The sequence below is a fragment of the Prionailurus viverrinus genome, chromosome A3, assembly GCF_022837055.1.
Source record: "Prionailurus viverrinus isolate Anna chromosome A3, UM_Priviv_1.0, whole genome shotgun sequence".
Taxonomy (NCBI): Eukaryota; Metazoa; Chordata; class Mammalia; order Carnivora; family Felidae; genus Prionailurus; species Prionailurus viverrinus.
In genome coordinates, this window is record NC_062563.1 from 122,200,948 (window position 1) to 122,225,474 (window position 24,527).

General features: G+C 37.4%; 1 protein-coding gene across 3 annotated transcripts in view; it reads left to right on the top strand.

The window, feature by feature from the left end:
- The window catches only part of ATAD2B (ATPase family AAA domain containing 2B), a 167,452-nt gene that overhangs the window by 39,038 nt on the left and 103,887 nt on the right, over window positions 1-24,527 (top strand). For all 3 annotated transcript variants that reach the window (XM_047852433.1, XM_047852434.1, XM_047852435.1), the window contains exons 9-10: window positions 18,756-18,854; window positions 22,084-22,195. In XM_047852433.1, the coding sequence (XP_047708389.1) occupies window positions 18,756-18,854; window positions 22,084-22,195 (211 nt within the window). The remainder of the gene's footprint in view (window positions 1-18,755; window positions 18,855-22,083; window positions 22,196-24,527) is intronic.

Below are 24,527 nucleotides of genomic sequence, written 5' to 3' on the forward strand. Positions count from 1 at the left end.
ATCCACATAAGAGTGAAAATATATGATATCATTTTTTTACTTTTAAATTTTGATTCATTTGAATTTTATGGTGTAAGATTTGTAGAACAGATCCAACTTTTTTTCACAGATGGAAAAATGAGTTTTCCCAAGCTCATTTATTGAATCAGTTTGTGATTTCTCCATCGATTCTCTTTGCCACATTTATCATATATCAGATTACATGTTTTGCTCTGCTTCTGGATATTTTTCCATTCATATTGAATACTGTTTAAGTTGTTGAGGCTTTTTAATATGTTGTAATATTTATAACTAATCCCTTAAATTTCCTTTGAATGTGATTTTACATTATTTGTGTTATTTTTGTTTTTCATATTATTCAGTTATGTTTTTTTTTTTTTTTTAAACTTTTTTTTTTTTTTTTTTCAACGTTTATTTATTTTTGGGACAGAGAGAGACAGAGCATGAATGGGGGAGGGGCAGAGAGAGAGGGAGACACAGAATCAGAAACAGGCTCCAGGCTCTGAGCCATCAGCCCAGAGCCCGACGCGGGGCTCGAACTCACGGACCGCGAGATCGTGACCTGGCTGAAGTCGGACGCTTAACCGACTGCGCCACCCAGGCGCCCCTTCAGTTATGTTTTAAAGTGTTATGTGTGGTTCTTGCACATTTATTGTTAATTTTTTCTTACCTAACTTACTTTTTCTGTTGCTTTTGTGAGATTCCCTTGTCCTTTTTTTTCCATTATATTTTCTCATTATATTTCATTTTTCCATTATATTTTCTCTCTGATTCATATATATAACAATTTCAGCATATTAATTTTGTGTACCCTTCTTCTTTATTGGGGATTCTCCTAGCTTGTCCATGTTATGATTGATGCTTAAGAAAGATGTACTTTTGTCATGTTAAAGATTTATGTATTTTTTATTTTATTTATTTATTTTTAAAATATTTATTTTGAGAGAGAGAGAGCATGCATGAGCAGGGGAGGGGCAGAGAGAGAGAGAGAGAGAGAGAGAGAGAGAGAGGGAGAGAATCGCAAGTAGGCTCTGTGCTGTCAGTGCGGGAGCTAGAACTCATGAACCGGGAGATCATGACTTGAGCCGAAATCAAGGGTCAGATGCTTAACCTAAGGCCACCCAGGTGCCCCAAAGATTTATGTGTTTTTTAAATACTTGAATTTTCTTAAAAAAAAAAAAATCAAAACAAGAATATTGATCAAATGTTTTCAAATTGTTAAGGTCTATGGAGATCTTTCATCTCAGATTTATTATTAAGATTTATTAATTATTTTAATAGATTTTCTAATGTTGAATCTTTTAGATGCAAGTGCCTTTTGTTTTCTGATTTTGTAATTAATTTCTATATTTGTTACACTGTGATTAGAGAATGTTGTTTGTATTGTACTCAGTGAAGTTTCCTTGTGGTTGAATATGTAGTCTATAGGCATTTGAAAAGAAATATTCTTTATTTTTAAACCACAGGTTGAAACTCAATTAAAAATGTTATTTATCATATTTTTTAAGTTGCCTTTATTATTATACTTTTGTTCATTTTGTATTCTTACTTTTCACTTTGGATGTGGACGGAAAGGGTGAATTAAAGTCTTCCTAGTACTCGGATGTCTATATCCCTTTCTTCTTTTGCGTGCTATAAGTTTTGCTTTTTGGGTGTTGTTGCTGTGTTGAGTTGTCCATAACTACTTACAGTCAGAAACTTTATTATGAATTTGTCATTTTGCCTTTGAAAATATTCTCCCTTTGGGGCGCATGGGTGGCTCAGTTGGTTAAGTGCCTGACTTTGGCTCAGGTCAAGATCTCGCAGTTTGTGAGTTTGAGTCCCAGGTTCGGCTCTGTGCTGACAGCTCCGAGCCTGGAGCCTGCTTCAGATACTGTCTCCCTCTCTCTCTCTCTCTCTGCCTTTGCCCCACCACACTCTGTCTCTGTCTCTTTCTCTCAAAAATAAATAAACACTAAAAAATTCTACTTTGTTTCATTTATTTCTTTTATACTAATTTATAGTCTGATGTTAGGCTTTTACCCATATCTTTGTTTGGCTTGTATACTTTTGGTTCTTTTATTTCTCATCTCTCTGAATCACATTAAACATCTCCTGTTTTCAGCATAGAGCCATGTTCTGATTTTGCTTTTAAAGTTTTATTTATTTATTTTTAGAGAGAGCGTGTGTGTGTGCATGTGTGGGAGAAGGAGAGAGAGAGAGAGAGAGAGAGAGAGAGAGAGAGAGACAGAGAGACAATCCCAAGCAGGCTCCATGCTGAGTGTGGAGCCTGATGCAGGTGCTGGATCTCACAAATTGTGAGATCATGACTTGAGTTGAAACCAAGAGTCAGATGCTTAACTGATTGAGCCAGCCAGCTGCCCTGAGCTATGTTCTGATTTGAGATTCAGTCTAAAAATCTTATTTTCATAATTGTGTCACATTTATTTCCATTTGTTGATGTGACTGTTGTTTTTATTTCCGTTATTTTATCTTACTTTTGTTTAGTTTTTATGGTCTTAAGCATTCCACTGTGTGATATTTCTTTCTTCAACATTTTCTCATGGAAATTCTCAAATATCTAGAAGAGTTGGAAGAATTTTATAATGAATACTGGCATACCCACCACAAAGATTCTACAGAAGTTGCTACAGTTTCATTTTATACTTTTTTTATTTTTGTTTTTATTTTATTTATTTTTTAATTTTTATTTAATTTATTTTTTTAATTTACATCTAAGTTAGCATATAGTGCAACGATGATTTTGGGAGTAGATTCCTTAATGCCTCTTGCCATTTAGCCCATCCCCCCTCCCACAATCCCTCCAGTAACTCTCTGTTTGTTCTCCATATTTAAAAGTCTTTTATGTTTTTGTCCCCCTCCCTGTTTTTATATTATTTTTGTTTCCCTTATGTTCATCTGTTTTGTATCTTAAATTCCTCATATGAGTGAAGTCATATGTCATATGGTACTTGTCTTTCACTAATTTTGCTTAGCATAATACCCTCTAGTTCCACCCATGTCACTGCATATGGCAAGATTTCATTCTTTTTGATTGCCAAGTAATACTCCATTGTGTGTGTGTGTGTGTGTGTGTGTGTGTATACACACACACACACACACACACACACACATACCACATCTTCTTTATCCATTCATCTGTCGATGTACATTTGGGCTCTTTCCATACTTTGGCTATTGTCAATAGTGCTACTATAAACATGGGGGTGCATGTGTCCCTTTGAAACAGCATACCTATATCCCTTGGATAAATACCTAGTAGTGCAATTGCTGGGTCGTAGGGTAGTTCTATTTTTAACGTTTTGAGGAACCTCCATACTGTTTTCCAGAGTGGCTGCACCAGTTTGCATTCCCACCAGCAATGCAAAAGGGTTCCTCTTTCTCCACATCCTCGCCAACATCTGTTGTTGCCTGAGTTGTTCATGTTAGCCATTCTGACAGGTGTGAGGTGGTATCTCATTGTGGTTTTGATCTTTTCAGTCTTTTGCCGATTTCTTCACTGGATTATTTGGTTTTTTTTGGGTGTTGAGTTTGATAAGTTCTTTATAGATTTTGGATACTAACCCTTTATCCAATATGTCATTTGCAAATATCTTCTCCCATTCTGTCGCTGCCTTTTAGTTTTGCTGATTGTTTCCTTTGCTCTGCATAGGCTTTTTATTTTGATGAGGTCCCAATAGTTCATTTTTGCTTTTGTTTCCCTTGCCTCTGGAGACGTGTTGAGTAAGAAGTTGCTGCAGCCGAGGTCAGAGAGGTTTTTGCCTGCTTTCTCCTTGAGGATTTTGATGGCTTCCTGTCTTACATTGAGGTCGTTCATCCATTTTGAGTTTACTTTTGTGTATGGTGTAAGAAAGTGGTCCAGGTTCATTTTTCTGCATGTCGCTGTCCAGTTTTCCCAGCATCACTTGCTGAAGAAACTGTCTTTATTCCATTGGATATTCTTTCCTGCTTTGTCAAAGATTAGTTGGCCATATATTTGTGGGTCCATTTCTGGGTTCTCTATTCTGTTCCATTGATCTGAGTGTGTGTTTTTGTGCCAGTACCATACTCTCTTGATGATTACAGCTTTGTAATACGGCTTGAAGTCCGTGTTATACTTTCTTTATCAAATATATATCTCTACCCATATGTCAATCTATCTTAGTTAAAAAAAATTTTTTTAATGTTTATTTTTGAGAGAGAGAAAGAGAGAGAGAGAGCGCACGCAGGGGAGGGGCAGAGAGAGAGGGGGACACAGAATCTGAAGCAGGCTCCAGGCTCTGAGCTGTCAGCATGGAGTCAAATCTGGGCCTTGAACCCATGAACTCTGAGATCATGACCCGAACTGAAGTTGAATGCTTAACTGACTGAGCCACTCAGTCTCCCCAATCCATCTCAGTTTTTAGATGCATTTCTAAGTATGTTGCAGACATCAGTATACTTCTCTTAAATTCTTCAGCATGTATATCAAGTAACTAAAGTTCAGTGTTTATTTAGGTTTTTTTTTCCTTTTAGGTAAAATTTACACGCAAAGAAATGCACAAATCTTGTTTGCCTTTGCTGTTTTTAAAAAAGTGAACTTCTTATTGTAGAATAGGTTTAGATTGACAGAAAAATTTTGAAGCTAGTACAGTGAGTTTCCATATAGTCTATACCCAGTTTCCCTTATCATTAACACTTATCACTAGTATGGTGCATTTGTTGTAATTATTGAACTAATAGTGACATAATATTATGTCCTGAAGTCCATACTTTATTCATATTTTCTTAGTTGTTACCCAATGTCCTTTTTCTATTCGAGGATTCTGTCTAGAATACTACATACATTTTGTAGTCCTGTCTTGTTTGGCTCCTATTGTGTTTCTTTAATCAACTTCATTGAGGCATAATTTATATAAACTGTACCCATTTAAAGTATTTAAAACAAAAATTTTTGGGGCGCCTGGGTGGCGCAGTCGGTTGAGCGTCCGACTTCAGCCAGGTCACGATCTCGCGGTCCGTGAGTTCGAGCCCCGCGTCAGGCTCTGGGCTGATGGCTCGGAGCCTGGAGCTTGTTTCCGATTCTGTGTCTCCCTCTCTTTCTGCCCCTCCCCCGTTCATGCTCTGTCTCTCTCTGTCCCAAAAATAAATAAACGTTGAAAAAAAAAATTAAAAAAAAAAACAACAACAAAATTTTTTTTTAAGTTTATTCTTTGGGGGCTCTGCGTGATTCAGTTGGTTGAGCGTCTGACTTCAGCTCAGGTCATGACCTCACCGTCCGTGAGTTCAAGCTCCAAATCGTGCTCCGTGCCTACAGCTCAGAGCCTGGAGCCTGCTTCAGATTCTGTCTCCTTCTCTCTCTGCCCCTCCTCGCTTGTGCTCTCTCTCTCTCTCAAAAATAAAGAATAAAAATAAAGTTTATTTCTGAGAGAGAGGGAGAGAGAAAGGGAGAGGCAGAGAGAGAGGGAGAGAAGCTCCCAAGCAGGCCCTGCGCTGTTCACTCAGAGCCCAGGGCAGGGCTCAAACTCATGCACCTTGAGACCATGACCACCTGGGCGTAAATCAGGAGTCAGACATTCAAACGACGGAGCCACCTACCTGCCTGCCTCCCGGCCAATTTAAGGTATTTAATTAGATAAGTTTTGACAGATGTGTATTGTTGTGATTTCACTGTCGCAATCAGGATGTAGAACATTTACATTGTCCTCAAAAGTTTTATGTCCTTTTTCAGTCGGACCCTAGGCAAGCACTGATCTTCTTTTTGTTACTGTAAATTTGTTTCCATTTTCTAGAGTTTTGTTATATAGTATGTACTCTTCTGCCTTCACTCAGCATAATGATTTTTGAGATTCATCCATGTTCTTATGTATGTCAGCAGATTATTCCTTTTTATTGCTGAGGAGTATTCATTGTATAGACATACCAAATGTGTCATTTCTTGATGGAAATTTGGGTTTTTCTTGTTTTTGACTATTGTGCATAAGGCAGCTGTGAATATTTGTGTGTAAATCTTTGTGTGGATATAGGTTTTAATTCTCTTGGGTAAATAGCTATGAGTGGAATGTGTAGGTCTTAATGATAGGTGATGTTTAACTTTTTAAGAAATTACCAATCTTCAAAATTTTTGTAACCATTTTACAGTTTCACTAGCAGTATGTTTGAGTTCCATTTGCTTCATATCCTCGTCAACACTTGGTGTAATTTTAACCATTTTTTTAAGTCTATCTGTTTTGGGAGAGAGAGTGAATGGGAGAGGAGTAGAGAGAGAGAGGGAGAGAGAGAATCCTGATCTCTGCCCTGAGTGCGCTTGAAGCCACAAACCATGAGATTATGGCTTGAACTGAAACCAAGAGTTGGTCGCTCAACCAGTTCAGCCCCAACCAGATGCCCCAATTGTAGCCATTCTGATAATATATACTAGTATCTCATTTTAGTTTTTACTTCGCTGTTCCTGAGTCTTTAACCATGTTAAGCATCATTTTATTTACTTATTGGCCATTTTTATATCTTCTTTGTAAAGTTGGTGTTTAAATCTTTTGCCATCTTAAAATCAAGTTGTTTGCCTTCTTATTGAGTTTTAAGTGTTTTTATTACTTATTTATTTATTTTAATGTTTATTTATTTTTGAGAGCATGAGTGGGAGAAGGGCAGAGAGAGAGGGAGACACAGAATAAGAAGCAGGCTCCAGGCTCCGAGCTGTCAGCACAGAGCACGACATGGGGCTTGAACTCGGGAACCTCGAGATCAGGACTTAAGCCCAAGTCGGATGCTTAACTGACTAAGCCACCCAGGTGCCCCAAGTTTCAAGAGTTTTTAAAATATATTCTAGACATAAATGTTTTGTTACATATATGTTTTGCGAGTGTTTCCTTTGTCCTTTGACTTGACATCTGTTCTCATAATGATGTGTTTTAAAGGGCAAATGTTTAAAATGTTTTTTAAATGAATTTTTAATTTTGGAACAATTTTAGCTTTGCATAAAAGTTGTGAAGGTAATATAGAGGTTCCCTTATACCACTTACCCAATTTTTGTCATTGTTAACATGTTGTGGCATGTTTGTTAAAACTAAGAACTGACATTGGTACATGACTACTTGCCAACCTCCAAAATTTATTTGGATTTTAATAATGTTCTTTTTCTTTCCTTTCTTTAAATTTATTAAATGTTTATTTTGAGAGAGAGTGCGTGAGCACGCGCAAGCAGGAAAGGGGCAGAGAGAGAGAATCCCAAGCAGGCTCTGTGCCGACAGTGCAGAGCCCAATATGAGGCTTTACCCTACGAACTGTGAGGTCATGACCTGAGCTGAAATCAAGAGTCGGATTCTTAACCAACTGATCCACCCAGGTGCCCCATTAATGTTCTTTTTCTGCTGCAGAATTGAATTCAGGGTACCATATTGCATTTAGTGTTAATGTCTCCATAGTCTCTGGTCTGTGACAGTTTTTCTGTCTTCCTTTCCTTGTTTTCCATGATCTTGATAATCTTGAGGAATCCTGTCTCTGTATCTTGTGGAATGTCCCGCCAAGTTGTCTAATCATGTTTTCCTCTTTATTAGACTGGGGTTGGGGATTTTTGGAAAGATAGAAAACAGTCCATCTTGTATCACATCAAGGGGAAGCGTATCCATATGACATCACTGATAATGTTAAGTTAACCTTTATCACTTGGTTACAGTCATGCTTGCCACATTTCTCCACTGTAAAGGTACGATTTTTCCATTTCCATAGTCTGTTCTTTACGTAAAGAGCCACTAAGTCTAACACACCTTCAAGGAAAGGTAGTGGTTTGAGAATTAAAGCTCCGTCTCCTAGAGCGGGGAGTATCTACCTATATTACTTGAAATTCTTTTGTAAGACATTGGCATCCTCCAATTAAAAAATATTTGTTCAATCATTTATATCAGTATGGATGCATGCATATTTATTTTATGCTTTGGGTTATAATGCAATCCTGCGTTATTTTGTTATTCAAATTGTACCTGCTTTAGCCGTTGGAAACCTTTTCAGGTTGTCTCCTCTGTCCAGTTTACATGCCTCCCTTCTTTTGTTTCTTGAGTACTTCTTTATTTCCTGTCATTACAACATGTGCTAGGCTCATTGTGTATATTCCATGCCCCAGCTCTAGGATAAGCCATCTCACTAAGGAGCCCTGTTTCCTTTTATTGGGGAATAATATTTAGAAGCCAAGATCTAGACACTGTGTATGTTTGTTGGTACAAGGCCTCTCAGATAGCTAGTATAGTGTATGTATATACACTCACCTATGGATGCAGGCACATTTATAATTGTTTCTGTATCCATCTGTATCTATGTTAAGCTAAAGATTAGTTTGTACTGAAGTTGGCTACTCTAATCCAGTATCAAAGTGTTTGTTCTAACCTTTCTCCTTTATCTTGTAACTTTCAGACATTGAGAAACCTGACTCCCACTATCTACTGTCCATCTCTTACTGGTTTCAAATTTTTATGAAGATCAGAATATCCATTTTTCTTTTATAGTTTGTCTTTTTTGAAACTTTCTTCCACCATAAGATTACAAAGGTTTTTATCCCATGTGTTTTACTAGAGGTTTTATAGTTTTAGCTTTGTGTATTATAGGAGGTAAAAGTTGTGGTTCTTTTTATGTACATGAATATCCAATATCTCAACATCACTTTTTGATGAAAAAGATGCCTCACTGAAATGGCTTGGTACTTCTGTCAAAAATATATTTTCTATATACATGTAGGTCTGGTTCTGGATTTTGTTCTACTTATCAAGCATTACCACATTGTCTTGATTTCTTTTGCTTTATAGTACATCTTGAAATCAGGTACTGTAAGTCCTTTAACTTTAGTCATCTTTTTAAAGATTACTTTGTATATCCTAGGTCCTTTGCATTTTCATTTAAATGTTATAATCAACTTGTTAATTTCTTTCTTTTTTCTTTTTTTTAAGTAATCTCTATGTGCAATTTGGGGCTCAAGCTCATGACTCCAAGGTCAAGAGGTACACACTCCTCTGACTTAGCCAGCCAGGCTTCCCTGTTAATTTTTCTTTTTCTTTTTCTTTTTCTTTTTCTTTTTCTTTTTCTTTTTCCTTTTTTTTTAAGTTTATTTATTTTGAGAGAGCATGAGTGCTTGTGCATGAGTCGGGGAGGGGCAGAGAGAGAGAGAGGAGAGAGAGAATCCCAAGCAGGCTCTGCACTGTCAGCACAGAACCTGATGTGGGGCTCGATCTCATGAACCAGGAGATAAGTGATATGAGCCGAAACCAAGAGTTGGATGTCTAAATGCTTAAGCGACTGAGCCACCCAGGTGCCTGCTCCTCTTAGTTTCTTTCTTTCTTTTTTAAGTTTATTTATTTAGAAAGAATGAGTTGGGGAGGGACAGAGAGAAGGGGCAGAGGATCTGAAGTGAGCTCTGTGCTGACAGCAGAGACCCCAACTTGGGGCTTGAACTCACCAGCTGAGCCATGAGATCATGACCTGAGCCAAAGTCGGATGCTTAACTGACTGAGCCACCTTAGGCACCCCCTGTTAGTTTCTATAGTAAAAGCCTTCTGGGATTTTGTTTGGACTATAGTGAAGCTGTAGGTCAGTATGGGGAGAATCAATATTGTAATAATATTTAGCCTGCCAATTCATGAACATGGTATATCATTTCATTTAAGTCTTTTGAAATTTCTCTTAGCAATGATTTGTAGTTTATAGTGTAGAGGTTTTTTCTGTATCTTAAATTTATTTTTAAGTATTTTATGTTTTTAAAAAAAAAATTTTTTTTTTTAATGTTTTATTTATTTTTGAGACAGAGAGAGACAGAGCATGAACAGGGGAGGGTCAGAGAGAGAGGGAGACACAGAATCTGAAGCAGGCTCCAGGCTCTGAGCTGTCAGCACAGAGCCCGACGCGGGCTCGAACTCACAGACTGTGAGATCATGACCTGAGCCGAAGTCGGACGCTCAACCGACTGAGCCACCCAGGCGCCCCGAGTATTTTATGTTTAATGATTCAATGGAATTACTTTTAAAAACTACCTTCTAGGCTGGCTCAGTCAGAAAAGTATGAGACTTTTTTTTTTTTCAAGTTTATTTATTCTTGAGAGAGAGCATGCACGCAAATGGGAGAGACAGACAGACAGACACACACACACACACACACACACACACACACACACACAATCTGAAATAGGCTTCAGGCTCTTAGCTGTCAGCACAGAGCCCAGTGTGGGGCTCAAACTCTGAATGGTGAGATCATGAGCTGAGCCAAAGTCGGATACCCAACCAACTGAGCTACCCAGGTGCCCCAGAAGAGTATGTGACTCTTAATCTTGGGGTTATGAGTTCAAGCTCCATGTTGGGTGTAGAGATTACTTAAATGAATAAATAAAAACTTAAAAAAAAAAAAACAACACTCTGGGAGTGCCTGGGTGTCTCAGTCAGTTAAGCAACTGACTTTTTTTTTTTTTATAAATTTTTTTTTTTCAACGTTTATTTATTTTTGGGACAGAGAGAGACAGAGCATGAACAGGGGAGGGGCAGAGAGAGAGGGAGACACAGAATCGGAAACAGGCTCCAGGCTCTGAGCCATCAGCCCAGAGCCCGATGCGGGGCTCGAACTCACGGACCGCGAGATCGTGACCTGGCTGAAGTCGGACGCTTAACCGACTGCGCCACCCAGGCGCCCCAAGCAACTGACTTTTGATTCCAGTTCAGGTCATGATCTCATGGTTTATTAATTTGAGCCCTGCGGTGGGGCTCTTTGCTGACAGTGTGGAGCCTGCTTGGGATTCTCTCTCTCCCTCTCTTTCTTCACCCCCTCTCTCTTTTTCTCTCTCTCTCTCAAAAATAATAACAATTAAAAAAATACTGTGTAAAAAAACTACTTTCTAATTGTTTACTACTAAGATTTAAAAACAGAATTGTTTTGTCTGTTAACTTGGTATCCTGTGACCTTGCCAAATTTTGTTATTCTAGTAGTTGTTTTGTATGTTACTGAATATTTTCTACATAAACCATATCATCTGCAAATTGAGGCAGTTTCAATCTTTGTGAGTTTTCTTTCCTTATTGTTTCGCTAGGATCCTTGGTACAGTGGTGAAAAGAAGTTGTGAGAGTGGGTATGTGTTGTACTTGAGTTTTAGGGAAACGTTCACTATTTCTCCAGTAATTAGACTGTTGAAGGTTGTTTTTTGTTTGTTTTGTTTTTGATGCTCCTTTCTAATTGAATAAGTTTCCCTCAATTCCTGTTTTATTATGAGCTTTTACATAATAGGTTGAATTTTGGTAAATGATTTGTGTTCTTCTAATTGGTCATAATATTTCTCTTTTATTGTTAATGTGGTGAATTATATTGATTATATTCTCTGGATAAACTTTTTTTTTGTCATGATATATATGCTTTTATTGTTTGCTGGATATAATTTGCTAATGTTCTCAGGATTTTTTTTTTTTTTTTTTTGGTTTCTGTTTGCGAAAGGTGTCGGGTTGTAATTTTCTCTTTTTGTAATGTCCTTGGGGGTTTTGGTGTTAGTTATGCTGGTATCATTAATGGAGTTAGGAGGTATATCTCTCTTTTGCTTTCTGAAAGGGTTTGTGTAAGATTGGCGTTACTTCCCCCTTAAATTAAAAAAAAATTTAAAAAAATTCTTTTTTTTTTTTTTTAACGTTTATTTATTTTTGAGACAGAGAGAGACAGAGCATGAACGGGGGAGGGTCAGAGAGAGAAGGAGACACAGAATCCGAAGCAGGCTCCAGGCTCCGAGCTGTCAGCACAAAGCCTGATGCGGGGCTCGAACTCACGGACCGCGAGATCGTGACCCGAGCCGAAGTCGGCCGCTCAACCGACTGAGCCACCCAGGCGCCCCAAAAATTCTTTTTTTTTTTTTAGACAGAGAGAGACAGAGCACAAACGGGGGAGGGGCAGAGAGAGAAGGAGACACAGAATCCAAAGCAGGCTCCAGGCTCTGAGCTGTTAGCACAGAGCCTGATGCGGGCTCAAACTCACAAACCGTGGGATCATGACCTGAGCCGAAGTCAGACGCTCAACTGACTGAGCACCCAGGCATACCCCCCCCCCAATTTTTTTTAATGTTTATTTATTTTTGAGAGAGACAGACAGAGCATGAATGGGGGAGGGCAGAGACAGAGGTAGACACAAAATCTGAAGCAGGCTCCAGGCTCTGAGCTGTCAGCACAGAGCCCAATGCAGGGCCTGAACCTGTGAACCACGAGATCATGACCTGAGCCAAAGTTGTACGCTCAACCGACTGAGCCACTCAGGTGCCTCTCCTCCTTAAATGTTTGATAGAATTCAGCAATGGGGAAGTATCTTGGGGAAGATTCTTTGAGATTTTGCATAGATCTTTTTTGCTTTTCATCCATTAGTTTTAGTGGATCTTGCCTTGTGGAGAGGTTTTTGATAATTCAGATAGAATTTCACTATGTGGTTCTTTTTGTTGTGTTTTGTATTTATTTTTGTACATAATTATTCTGGTTTTATTTAGGAAGGCATTTTATAGTGGTTTTTACTTTAAATTTTTATAATGGCCTCATCTTTTTTGTTAGTAGTAATTAGTTTCTTATTCTGAACATCGTCTTCCCCTGAGCAAGGGTCTATTTCTGTCTATTCCCTTATCTTTTCTACTGTCCATTTTCAATTTTACTCTTTCTTTTCAGAGTTTACCATTGTCCTCTTACATAAACTTTTTTTAGTTTTAAGTTTTTATTTTAATTCCAGTTAGCTAACATACAATGTTATAGAAGTTTCAGGTGTACAATATAGTGATTCAACACTTCCATACAGCACCTTGTGCTCATCACAGCAAGTGCACTCCTTAATCCCCATCACCTATTTAACCCATCCCCTAAAACACCTCCCCTCTGATAACCATCAGTTCTCTATAGTTAAGAGTCTTTTCTTACTTTTTTTTCTCTCTCTCTCTCTTATTTTTTCCCCTTTGCTTGTTTGTTTTGTTTATTAAATTTCACATTTGAATGAAATCGTATGGCATTTGTCTCTCACTGACTTCACTTAGCAATATACTCTCTAGCTTCATCCATGTCATTGCAAATGGCAAGATTTCATTGTTTTTTTTATGGCTGAATAATATTCCAATGTATATATATACCACATCTTCTTTGTTAATTGATGGACATTTGGGCTCTTTCCATATCTTGGCTATTGTAAATAATGTTGCGACAAAGATAGGGGTCTATTTATCCCTTTGAATTAATTTTCTTGTGTTCTTTGGGTAAATACTTAGTAGGGTGATTGCTGGATCATAAGGTAGTGTTATTTTTAGCTTTTCGAGGAACCTCCATACTGTTTTCCATGGGGGCTGCACCAGTTTGAATTGCCACCAACAGTACACAAGGGGTCCTGTTTTTCCATATCCTCGAAATCTACATTTTTGAGAAGTTTTATTTGTAAGTTTTAATGATAACCCTGACTTTCTTGCTGTTAAAATTGAAGTATTTGGCTTACTTACCTTATTTGACATCTTTGTCTTTGCCTCCCATTTTTTTTTTTTTTTTTTTTTTTTTGTACAGTGCCATGGATGTTCTCCTGTCACCTTATTTTGTTGCTTTAGTTTTAGAACTATAGGTAAATATATTGTGCTTACAGCCAGCCTATCCGTGTTGCTGCATTTTCCTATTCGTATCTTCATTAGCTGAGATTTGCGCCGTAGCAGTTTTTATGCTTCATGGTCTCAGTATTTCTTAAGTTCTTGCATGTTCTAAACTGTTTGTAGTCTTCATACTTGAAGGACAGTTTGCTCAGTATAAATATTTTGGCTTGTATATACACGCTTGTCTTGAGTATCTTGAATGTATTTTATTGTGTTATTGACATTGAATGCCGCTATGTTGAAACTATGTTGAAATTTGAGGGTAAAAATTTTTTTTCCCTTTATAAGTCTGTTTGCCCTTTTGGGTGGCTACCCAAGGATTTTTTATCTTAAAAGACCAGTAACTTGATTAGTAGCATGTATTTTGTAAGTGATCATCATCTTGAGTCATTTTTGTCTGTTACACATTTTGCCCTTTCAAGTGAGTAATAACCAAATTTTTAATTTCAGTATGTTTTCCTGAATTATATTTTCAAATGTTTGCTCTTTCCTATTATTCTGATTTTTTATTTGAAGATTTCAGTTATTCCCATGTTGAATTTTTCTTTTTTATATCCATCATTTTCTCTGCTTTCCTTTTGAAATTTTTGTTACATTTTGTTGGCTGTTTTCAATTCTCTAGATCCTTTTAGGTATTTTCTAGCTTTTTATAACTAATGTTGTATTCAGTTTATCTTTATTTCTTTGTTGAGTGTTTTCCCTATGTATTTTGAAGTTTCAGTAGCTTAGAGTTTTGTCTTCTCCTGTTTTCTTATGGTGTCTTCAGTTCTTATATTTTTGCTCTATAGTTCGGCTTCATGGGTAGTATTGCTTGATAACATTTTGAAAGTTTATGATGAAGTTATTCCTACTTTTCCCATGAACTGTGAGATCATGACTTGAGCTGAAATCAAGAGTCGGACTCTCAACCGACTGAGCCACCCAAGGTGCCCTTGATTCATCACCTTTAAACAGTGTTTTCTGATCTTCCTCATTCTCATATAGTGATAGCACTAATCTTAATTCTTCTTTAGTCACATGAAATTTGAATCATTATACTTGAATGTCTATTTTTGTTTTATTAACTATAAATAGTGCCTTTGTACTCCTACTTTTTTTTCCCTACTATTTTGTAGTCTGAGTTTGTTTGCTTAATGTATGATGAATACATTTCTTGGTCATTAAATATTCTATAAGGTCATTTTCATGACTTCATATCATTTTTATTTATATTGATAATATACCTAATTCCAAATTATTAGACAATAATATTATTATTATTTATTTAGTTATTTATTTTTTACATTTATTTATTTTTGTGAGAGAGGGACAGAGCACAAGTGGGGTAGGGGCAGAGAGAGAATGAGACACAAAATCCGAAACAGGCTTCAGGCTCTGAGCTGTCAGCACAGAGCCCAACGTGGGGCTCGAACTCACAAACCGTGAGATCATGACCTGAGTCGAAGTCGGACACTTAAGCGACTGAGCCACGTAGGCGCCCCAGATTATTATTTTTTAATTACAGTATAGTAAACATTCGTTAGTTTCAGGTGTACACTGTAATGATTCGATAATTCTCTGTATGACTCAGTCTTCATCAAGATAAGTGTACTTTTAGGGTGCCTGGGTGGCTCAGTCAGTTGAGCATCTGACTCTTGACTTTAGAAGGTGTTGTGATCTTGGTTTGTGAGATCCAAGCCCTGTGTTGGGCTCTGCACTGAGAGTGTGGAGCCAGCTTGGGATTCAGTCTCTCTCTTTCTCTGCCCACTCCTCCCACCCCTGCTTTGCTCTCTTTCTGTCTCTCAAAATACGTAAGCAAACTTTAAAAAGTAAAGGTAAGTGTACTATTAGTCCCCTTCATCCATTTCACTCATCCCCCTACCCACCTTTCCTCTGGTACCCATCAGTTTGTTCTCTGTAGTTAAGAGTCTGTTTTTTGGTTTATCTCTTTTTTTCTTTCTTTATTTGTTTTCTCTCTTAAATTCCACATAGTTCACTCCTTACTTTTAAGATTAGGACACAAACATCCACTTCCTTCCATTCTACTCCTTCTATCTTTTTATATTATCAGGACTGATAACATTTATATTTTTCCGTGACAGTTATTAAGTCTTGATTAATTTGCAGGTTAATCCTGAAAGGTCAAAAATCTTGAAATCCTGAAAAGTCAAAAACCAATGAATAGTTTTTACCTTTCTATGAATAATGACAGTGTTTTTCACTGTAGAGCTAAGTAAGGTGCTAGGATTAAATTTCCTTTTCCACTAACTCTGGCCACTCAGTGGGAAATACTCCTGTATTATTAAATTTATTCATTCATTCAATGATATATATTGCTGCCTTCTCTACTCACCAAGGGTCATTCAAAGCACTGGATGTTAAGAAGTTAGAAGTGTAAAAATCCCTGTTTTCTTGGAGCTTACATTTGAATGAAGATAAACTAATGGATATGTAAAATACTTAGTATGTCAGATGGTGACAAGTGCTTGGAAGAAAATAGAGCAGTGAGGGGGAACATTGAGTTCATGGGATAGGGATAGGCGTGGAGGAGATTGTATCACTTTCTGCAGAGCCTGACAGGAACATAATGTATGCAGGGCTTCTTGTAGTGATTCGTGTATGTGGGGAAAAAGGACCCACTGAATTTATCTCCTGATGGTCTTCAAAAATTTCAAGAGTTTTTTTTTGTTTTGTTTTGTTTTTTTAAACATTCAGGTAGTTTAACAGTTTTCTAAATTTCTGATGATGTGAAAACATTCATATTCTTTTTGTCAAATGACCTCTCCCCTAGTGTCATCTTCCTGTTCCACTTCAGAGGGATTGTTTTCTAGGCCTGCTGCAAAGTGAATATGCTAAAAGTTAATACTGTTTTCATGAGTTGGATCCATTGTTTACTAGATCCCATGTGTTTTTTTCTTTATCATTTCATTTTGTAGGAATGTAATCTCAATAATTTACTAAAAGAATGTGTAGAAAGTAAATTTTGTATCTTTGTTATCTTAAAATGCCTTTTATTTTGATAGCTGGCCAATGGTTTTGTGAATTAAGACAACTCTAAATCCAATACGTTTCCCTTAAACCTTTGAAGTTCTTCACTGATATCTATATATCCCTATATCTCTATCTATCTATCTCTATCTCTATCTCTATATCTATGTCTCCACACACAGACACATATATATATATCTCCTCTTTGATGTATTGTTGCTGATGAGAAGTCAGTCTGGTTTATTTTGTTGTTTCTTTGTAGATGCACATGTATATGTATATGTATCTTTCTAGGTATCTTAGAGATGTCATCAACTGTTTTAATGATATAGTATTCGTTAAATATTATTTTGTTGAGAATGAATTTACCTTGATACATTTTTTAATTCTTCCATAGTAGTTCTGATTATAAGTCATTTTTTTCTTCAAAAATTCTTTATACATTTTATAAGAAATTCAGATAGGATGTATCTTAATTGGGAAGTAATTTCTCTCTCTGTAAGCCAGTGTATTATTTTCTTTAGTGTCTGGATTGTTTCTGATTATTTGGGAAAAGAAAAATAAGAGAAAAAGCCAAACTTTCTTTTCCAGTGAGATTCTAATGTAATTTTTAAATCATTGATAGATATTCCTTTAATAGGGACGCAAATTAAATTTGTTGCTTGACTCCATTCTTGCACAACCCTATTTGAAAAATTATAGACTCCTTCCTTCTTTTTCCTTTGTAGAAGTTGGCATGTTTATACTTCATTAGATATAAACTAGATGAGCTGAAGGATCTTAGTAATATTTGCTGAATAAATGTACTGTAATTCTATAAGTAAATCTACTGATCTAATTAATTATAGATATGATGCTTACAATGTGATTTATTTATTATTTTTTGTTGTTTCAACTTTTTATTTAAATTCTAGTTAGTTAACATACAGTGTAATATTGGTTTCATGAGTAGACATTAGTAGTGAGTCACTTACAGATAATACCTGGTGCTCATCACAAGTGCCCTCCTTGCTATCCATCACCCGTTTAATCCATTCCCCACCCATCTCCCCTCCAGCAGTCCTAGGTTTACTCTCTATAGCTAACAGTCTCTACAATGTGTTTTTTTAATTTTTTGAGAGACAGAGAGCATGTGCATGTGGGTGCATTTTAGTGGGGGAGGGGTGGGGAGAGAAAGAGAGAGAGATTATTTTTTTAATTAAAAAATTTTTTTAAAAATTTACATCCAAATTAGTTAGCATATAGTGCAACAATGATTTCAGGAGTAGATTCCTTAGTGCCCCTTACCCATTTAGCCCATCCCCCCCTCCCATCACCCCTCCAGTAACCCTCAGTTCTCCATATTTATGAGTCTCTTCTGTTTTGTCCCCCTCCCTGTTTCTATATTATTTTTGTTTCCCTTCCCTTATGTTCATCTGTTTTGTCTCTTAAAGTCCTCATATGAATGAAGTCATATGATATTTGTCTTTCTCTGACTGACTAATTTCACTTAGCATAATACCTCCAGTTCCATCCACGTAGTTGCAACTGGCAAGATTTCATTCTTTTTGATTGCTGAGTAATACTCCATTGTGTATATATCCCACATCTTCTTTATCCATTCATCCATCGATGGACTTTTGGGCTCTTTCCATACTTTGTCTACTGTTGATAGTGCTGCTATAAACATGGGGGTGCATGTGTCCCTTCGAAACAGCACACCTGTATCCCGTGGATAAATGCCTAGTAGAGCAATTGCTGGGTCGTAGGGTAGTTCTGTTTTTCATTTTCTGAGGAACCTCCATACTGTTTTCCAGAGTGGCTGCACCAGCTTGCATTCCCAGGAGAGAGAGAATTTTAAGCAGGCCCTGTGCCTAGCATGGAGTCCCACAAGGGGATTGATTTCACGACTGAGATTATGACCTGGACTGAAATTAATAGTTGGACACTTAACCAGCTGAGTCACCCATGTGCCCTTCTACAATGTGGTTTTTTTTTTTTTTTAAGTTTATTTATTTTTGAGGGAGAGAGAGGCAGAGAGGGAGAGAGAATCCCAAGCTGGCTTGACGCTGTCAGTGCAAATCCTGATGTGGGGCTTGAACTCATGAACCATGGGATTATGACAGGAGCGAAATCAGAGTTGGACACGTAACCCACTGAGCCACCCAGGCACTCCATGCAATGTGTTTTTAAAAACAATTTGCTGCTGTATAGTGATTTTAAGGATTTTACTCTCTTTAAATAGGAGAAAGAAGCACGCCATTCATAGTAGTGACACAACTTCTTCTGATGAAGAACGCTTTGAAAGAAGGAAATCAAAGAGCATGGCGAGAGCAAGAAACAGGTTAGTAAGTTTTTTTATTGTTATATCCATGGTAGAAAAAAGGAAGAGGAGTTATTTTTATTTATTTATTTTTTTAAGTAGGCTCCATGCCCATCGTAGGACTTGAACTTACTACCTTAGGAACAAGAGTCATATGGTCTAGTTACTGAACCAGCCAGATGCCCCAAGAACAGTTATTTTATTTATTAAAACATTTTTTTTCTAACATTTGTTTATTTTTGAGAGAGAGAGAGAGAGAGACAGAATGTGAGTGGGGGAGGCGTGGAGAGAGAGAGGAAGACACAGAATCTGAAGCAGGCTTCAGGCTCTGAGCTGTCAGCACAGAGCCCAACATGGGACTTGAATCCACAAACTGCAATATCATGACCTGAGCCGAAGTCAGATGCTCAGCCAACTAAGCCACCGAGGTGCCCTTGAACAGTTATTTTTTGAATGGGATTCTTATCTATACCAGTATTTTGCTAACACCTATATTCAGTACATATTCTCTCTTCTCTCTTCTCTCTTCTCTTCTCTTCTCTTCTCATTTATTTATTTATAATCTTTTTTTAAAGTTTATTTATTTTGAGAGAGAGAGAGAACAAGCTGGGGAGGGGCAGAGAGAAAGAGAAACACAATCCCAAGCAGGCTCTGTGCCATTAGTGTAGAGCCTGATGCAAGGCTCAAACTCACAGACTGTGAGATCATGACCTGAGCTAAGGTCATGACTTAACTGACTGTGCCACCCAGGCACCCTACTACATATTTTAGACCAGATTAAGGCACTGATTTGGTTTTTACTTACTAATTTTTTAAAAAAATTTTTACTTATTTTTGAGAGAGTAAGAGAGAGAGTGTGAGTGGGGGAGGGGCAGAGAGAGAGGGAGACATGATTCCTAAGCAGGCTCCAGGCTCTGAGCTATTAGCAGTGAGCCTGACGCAGGGCCCAAACTCACAAACCATGAGATCATGACCTGAGCTGAAGTCAGATGCTTAAGTGAATGAGCCACCCAGGCACCCCTACTTAGTAATTCTTAAAATAGATGTCTAACCTTGGGAGAACTTCTCATAAATTATTTACTATGTAACTACTCAGTGAATGTGCAGGAAGGTAAAGGAGGAAGACCCAAAGGGAAGCAGCCAACCCCTCTGGTAGTCTTTTCTTTGGTACCTCTCCTCTAATCCAAATCCATTTAATAAGCCTGATTTTATATAATTTTTTTATTAAAATTTAAAAAAATATTCATTTTTTTTGGGAGAGAGAGAGCATGAGCATGAGTGTGGGAGGGGTGGAGAGAGAGGGAAACAATCCAAAGCAGGCTCCAGGCTCTGAGCTGTCAACACAGCCCAACATGGGGCTCAAACCCATGAACTATGAGATCATGACCTGAGCCAAAGTCAGACACTTAACCAACTCAGCCACCCCTAATGAGGTTGATTTTATTAGATGCTACAATGATTACGGCGCTCAGAGTGAGATTTGGTTTCTAATAGAATCATCTCAGGAGCCCTGGATTTTATTGCAAAATTTGTTTTGTTTCATTGAGTGCCATCTGGTGGTCTTTCCCTAACTAGGGTAAATGACTGGTTACTACATGGTTCACTAAAACCTCAAGAATGTTCGCTGTGGGGCACCTGGGTGACTTAGTTGGTTAGGCGTCTGACTCCACAGCTCAGGTCATGATCTCGAGGTTCATGAGTTTGAGTCCTGCTTTCGTATCTGTGCTGACCCATCAGAGCCTGGAGCCTGCTTCAGATTCTGTGTCTCCCTCTCTCTCTGCCTCTCCCCTGCTTGTGTGTGCACGTGCTCTCTCTCTCTCTCTCTCTTCCTCTCCTTCTCCTTCTCCCTCTCCCTCTCTCCCTCTCTCCCTCTCTCCCTCTCTCCCTCTCTCCCTCTCTCCCTCTCTCCCTCTCTCCCTCTCTCCCTCTCTCCCTCTCTCCCTCTCTCCCTCTCCTCTCTTTCTCTCAAAAATAAATAAAAACATTTAAAAAAATGAAAAAAGAATTTTCACTGGGTGAAAACCAGTATTTTGTCTAATAAGTAATTAGAACATCAAATTATAATTTATTCTTTAAAATTTGAGTCAATTTTCTAGTTTATACTCCTAGAGATAAATTATATTTAGAAAATGTACATTTAGCAGAGTATTTCTATAATTTGGTATTATGTATCTATTGTAGAAATACCAAATTTTCAGTTAGTATGTCTTGGAAACAAGTTTGGATTGTCGCAGATTATATGCTGAAAATAATTCCACATGTAGGTGATGGAAAGAAAATGTAAGAGAAAAAAAATAAGTTTATTTATTAATGTTTATTTATTTATTTTGAGACAGAGACAGAGCAAGTGGGAGAGGCAGAGAGAGAGGGAGAGAGAATCCCAGGCAGGCTCTGCACTGTCAGCATGGAGTCTGATATGGGGCTTGAACTCACAAACTGTGAGATCATGACCTGAGCCGAAACCAAGAGCTGGGTGCTTAACCAACACCCAGGCGCCCCCAAAATCTAAGTTTATTTTAAAAAAAAAAAATTTTTTTTTTCAACGTTTATTTATTTTTGGGACAGAGAGAGACAGAGCATGGACGGGGAGGGGCAGAGAGAGAGGGAGACACAGAATCGGAAACAGGTTCCAGGCTCTGAGCCATCAGCCCAGAGCCTGACGCGGGCCCGAACTCACGGACCGCGAGATGGTGACCTGGCTGAAGTCGGATGCTTAACCGACTGCGCCACCTAGGCGCCCCATCCAAAATCTAAGTTTAAATAAAAGAATTTAATGTCTACTTAATCTGAACTATTTTAATACTTGCTTTGGAAATATATTTTTAAGGTAAGTTAAGATTCAGAAATGTGTGTGAAAAGTACATTCAGTTTAGAAGTCATACTTTTTTTGAGGCTGTTTATGTCATCTTTTGGTAACTATCCAAGGTTAAAAGAGGAAGTAGAGTATATTTTATTAAGGGTAATAAAATTAATACAGTATAGGATTTTAGGTGGCTAAAGATCTATTTTAAAGGAGTTAAACAGAAGATAAAGGTTAGCTCTCAAGATGTGATCTAGAATTGGTTAGTTTTGAATTAAAGGGAAAGAAATTTCTTTTAATCTTGTAAACTGAGTAGACATACCCATGTAATACCTGAGGAGTATTAATGTGAAACTTAAAAGTTAAATGTTAAACTTTAAAAAAAATTTAAAGTTAAAAGTTAAATGTGAAACTTTTAATGCTATCTACTTCAATTTTTATGAATTTCAGATGTTTGCCTATGAACTTCAGAGCAGAAGATTTAGCTAGTGGTATTCTCCGAGAACGTGTCAAAGTGGGTGCAAGCTTGGCTGATGTTGATCCAATGAACATTGATAAATCAGTAAGTTTTGTAAATGTTTTTCTAGAAGTAACTTTAAAAAAAAAATTAAGGTTGTTCCTTGTTTCTAAGGCAACACATAATAAAAATAAAAACCCAGATATCATCATTATTAGTGTTTTGATGTATGTGTTTTGGAACCTAGCACTCTGGTCACAGGTGATACTTAAGTCCCCCCTGCCCCCCTGTATCAGTGATACTGGCGTATATAATAAAAATGGGTAGGAAATGAGGCTGACAAATATGGCAAGGCCCATAAACCGTGATATGTAGTAGGGTATTGTTGAAGCTGCTTAGATTTCATGATCAGATTTACATTTTAGATGGAGCACTCTGATTCTGATGTAGTTAATGAAGGGAAGCAAGGCTGGCATTAGGGAGACTGGTCTGGACATTGTTGTAACATAGTAATTTGGAGTAATGGTCATGGTAGGGTAATGATGGAAAGAAGTAGATGGATTTGACAGAATTCAGGAGAGAATTTGGTTTGATGGAATTGGGTGAATTTATTGCTTTTGGGGAATGAAGGAGAGAAACAAGTTGAATGTATGACCTAGGTTTCTGGCTTAAGTGACTGGGTGGGATCTACTCTCTGATGTAGGGAACATTAGAGAAAATGTTTAGAGGGGTTACGATGATTTAGTTAGTTGTAGACATGTTTAGGTGTCCATGGCACATCACAAATGGAAGTAACTTGTAGGAAATTAGTTAGGTTTGGCCTTAAGGAGAACTATATGGGCTAGAAATTCAGATATGGGTGTCAAATATAAAGATAGTTGAGATCACTATGCGAAGTGGGTTATAGTACCCAGGGAAAGTCTGAAAAGAAAGGCAAGATTTAGAGGATGTCATAGATATTTACTGTTACTAGAATCTTTCTAGGGAGTGTATTTTGGAATAGGTTACTGCCCAACTAAGATCATATTTGATTTTTTTTTTGTTCCTGTAAACGTTTCTATATGACATAATTTAACTGATTCTCATATGACAAGCTTAAGTTACCAATGGAGTTGTGTATATATTTGAAAATGAAATGTTATCTCTTCTCAATCTGAAGTCATAGGGGAAAATATTTTATTTAAATATTTATTTTAATATTTATTTTAACGAGGACTTTAGAGTATTGAATTCCCAGTCTCATATATACTAGTGTACATTCTCAGAGGACCTTAATATTCTTTGCTTATTTTGTTGACCAGCACCTTACTCTCTTGAATCAGTTAACTTTAGATGTCTCTGCCATTTATTTAGAGTAGTATTTTTTTAAATTTGATATCATACAAATACGGTTTTTCTTATTTAAACTCTGTGTTTATTTTTCTAGATTACTTAAGTTTTTTTTTTATCATAGTAACATTTCATTTTGAAACATTTTCAAGTACTGTAACAGAATAAAGATACAGGGGGAGGCGGTTACTGTTAACATTTTGGCAGTATTTCCTTCAAGCACTTTTTTCTGTACAATATTTTACTCTACAAAGTCTTTTAGGTATTTAAACTGTTATGGACGGGAGGAATAATTTCTCTTGTTTCTTTTTTAAAAAGAAAATTTTTTTTTAACGTTTATTTATTTTTGAGACAGAGAGAGACAGAGCATGAACAGGGGAGGGTCAGAGAGAGGGAGACACAGAATCTGAAACAGGCTCCAGGCTCTGAGCTGTCAGCACAGAGCCCGACACAGGGCTCAAACCCACAGACCGCGAGATCATGACCTGAGCCAAAGTCGGCCACTTAACCGACTGAGCCACCCAGGTGCCCCTAATCTCTCTTGTTTCTTATGGTAGGTCAGTGTTTCTTAAATCACTTTTTCATTGTTGTCTCCTAAGGAGAGAAATTAAATTTCTATCTAGATAAATTAATATTAAAGAATAAGACATGGGGTGCCTGGGTGGCTCAGTTGGTTAAGCATCCAACTCTTGGTTTTGGCTCAGGTCATGAACTTACAGTTTGTGAGTTCGAGCCCCACATTGGGCTCCGCACATAGCCTGCTTGGGATTCTCTCTCCCTCTCTCCCTGTCTGTCCCCCACTTGTTCTCTCTCAAAATAAGTAAATAAACTTAAATTTAAAGAAATTAAAAAAAATGGGGTACCTGAGTGACTCAGTCGGTTAAGTGTCTGACATCAACTTAGGTCATGATCTCATGGTTTGTGGGTTCGAACCCTGTGTCTGGGTCTGTGCTGACAGCTCAGAGCCTGGAGCCTACTTCAGATTCTGTGTCTCCCTCTCTCTCTGCCCTTCCCCCATTCACACTCTGTCTCTCTGTCTCTCTCTCTCAAAAATAAAATAAAAACATGAAAAAAAATTTTTTTTAATTAAAAAAAAATCAAGACTTGG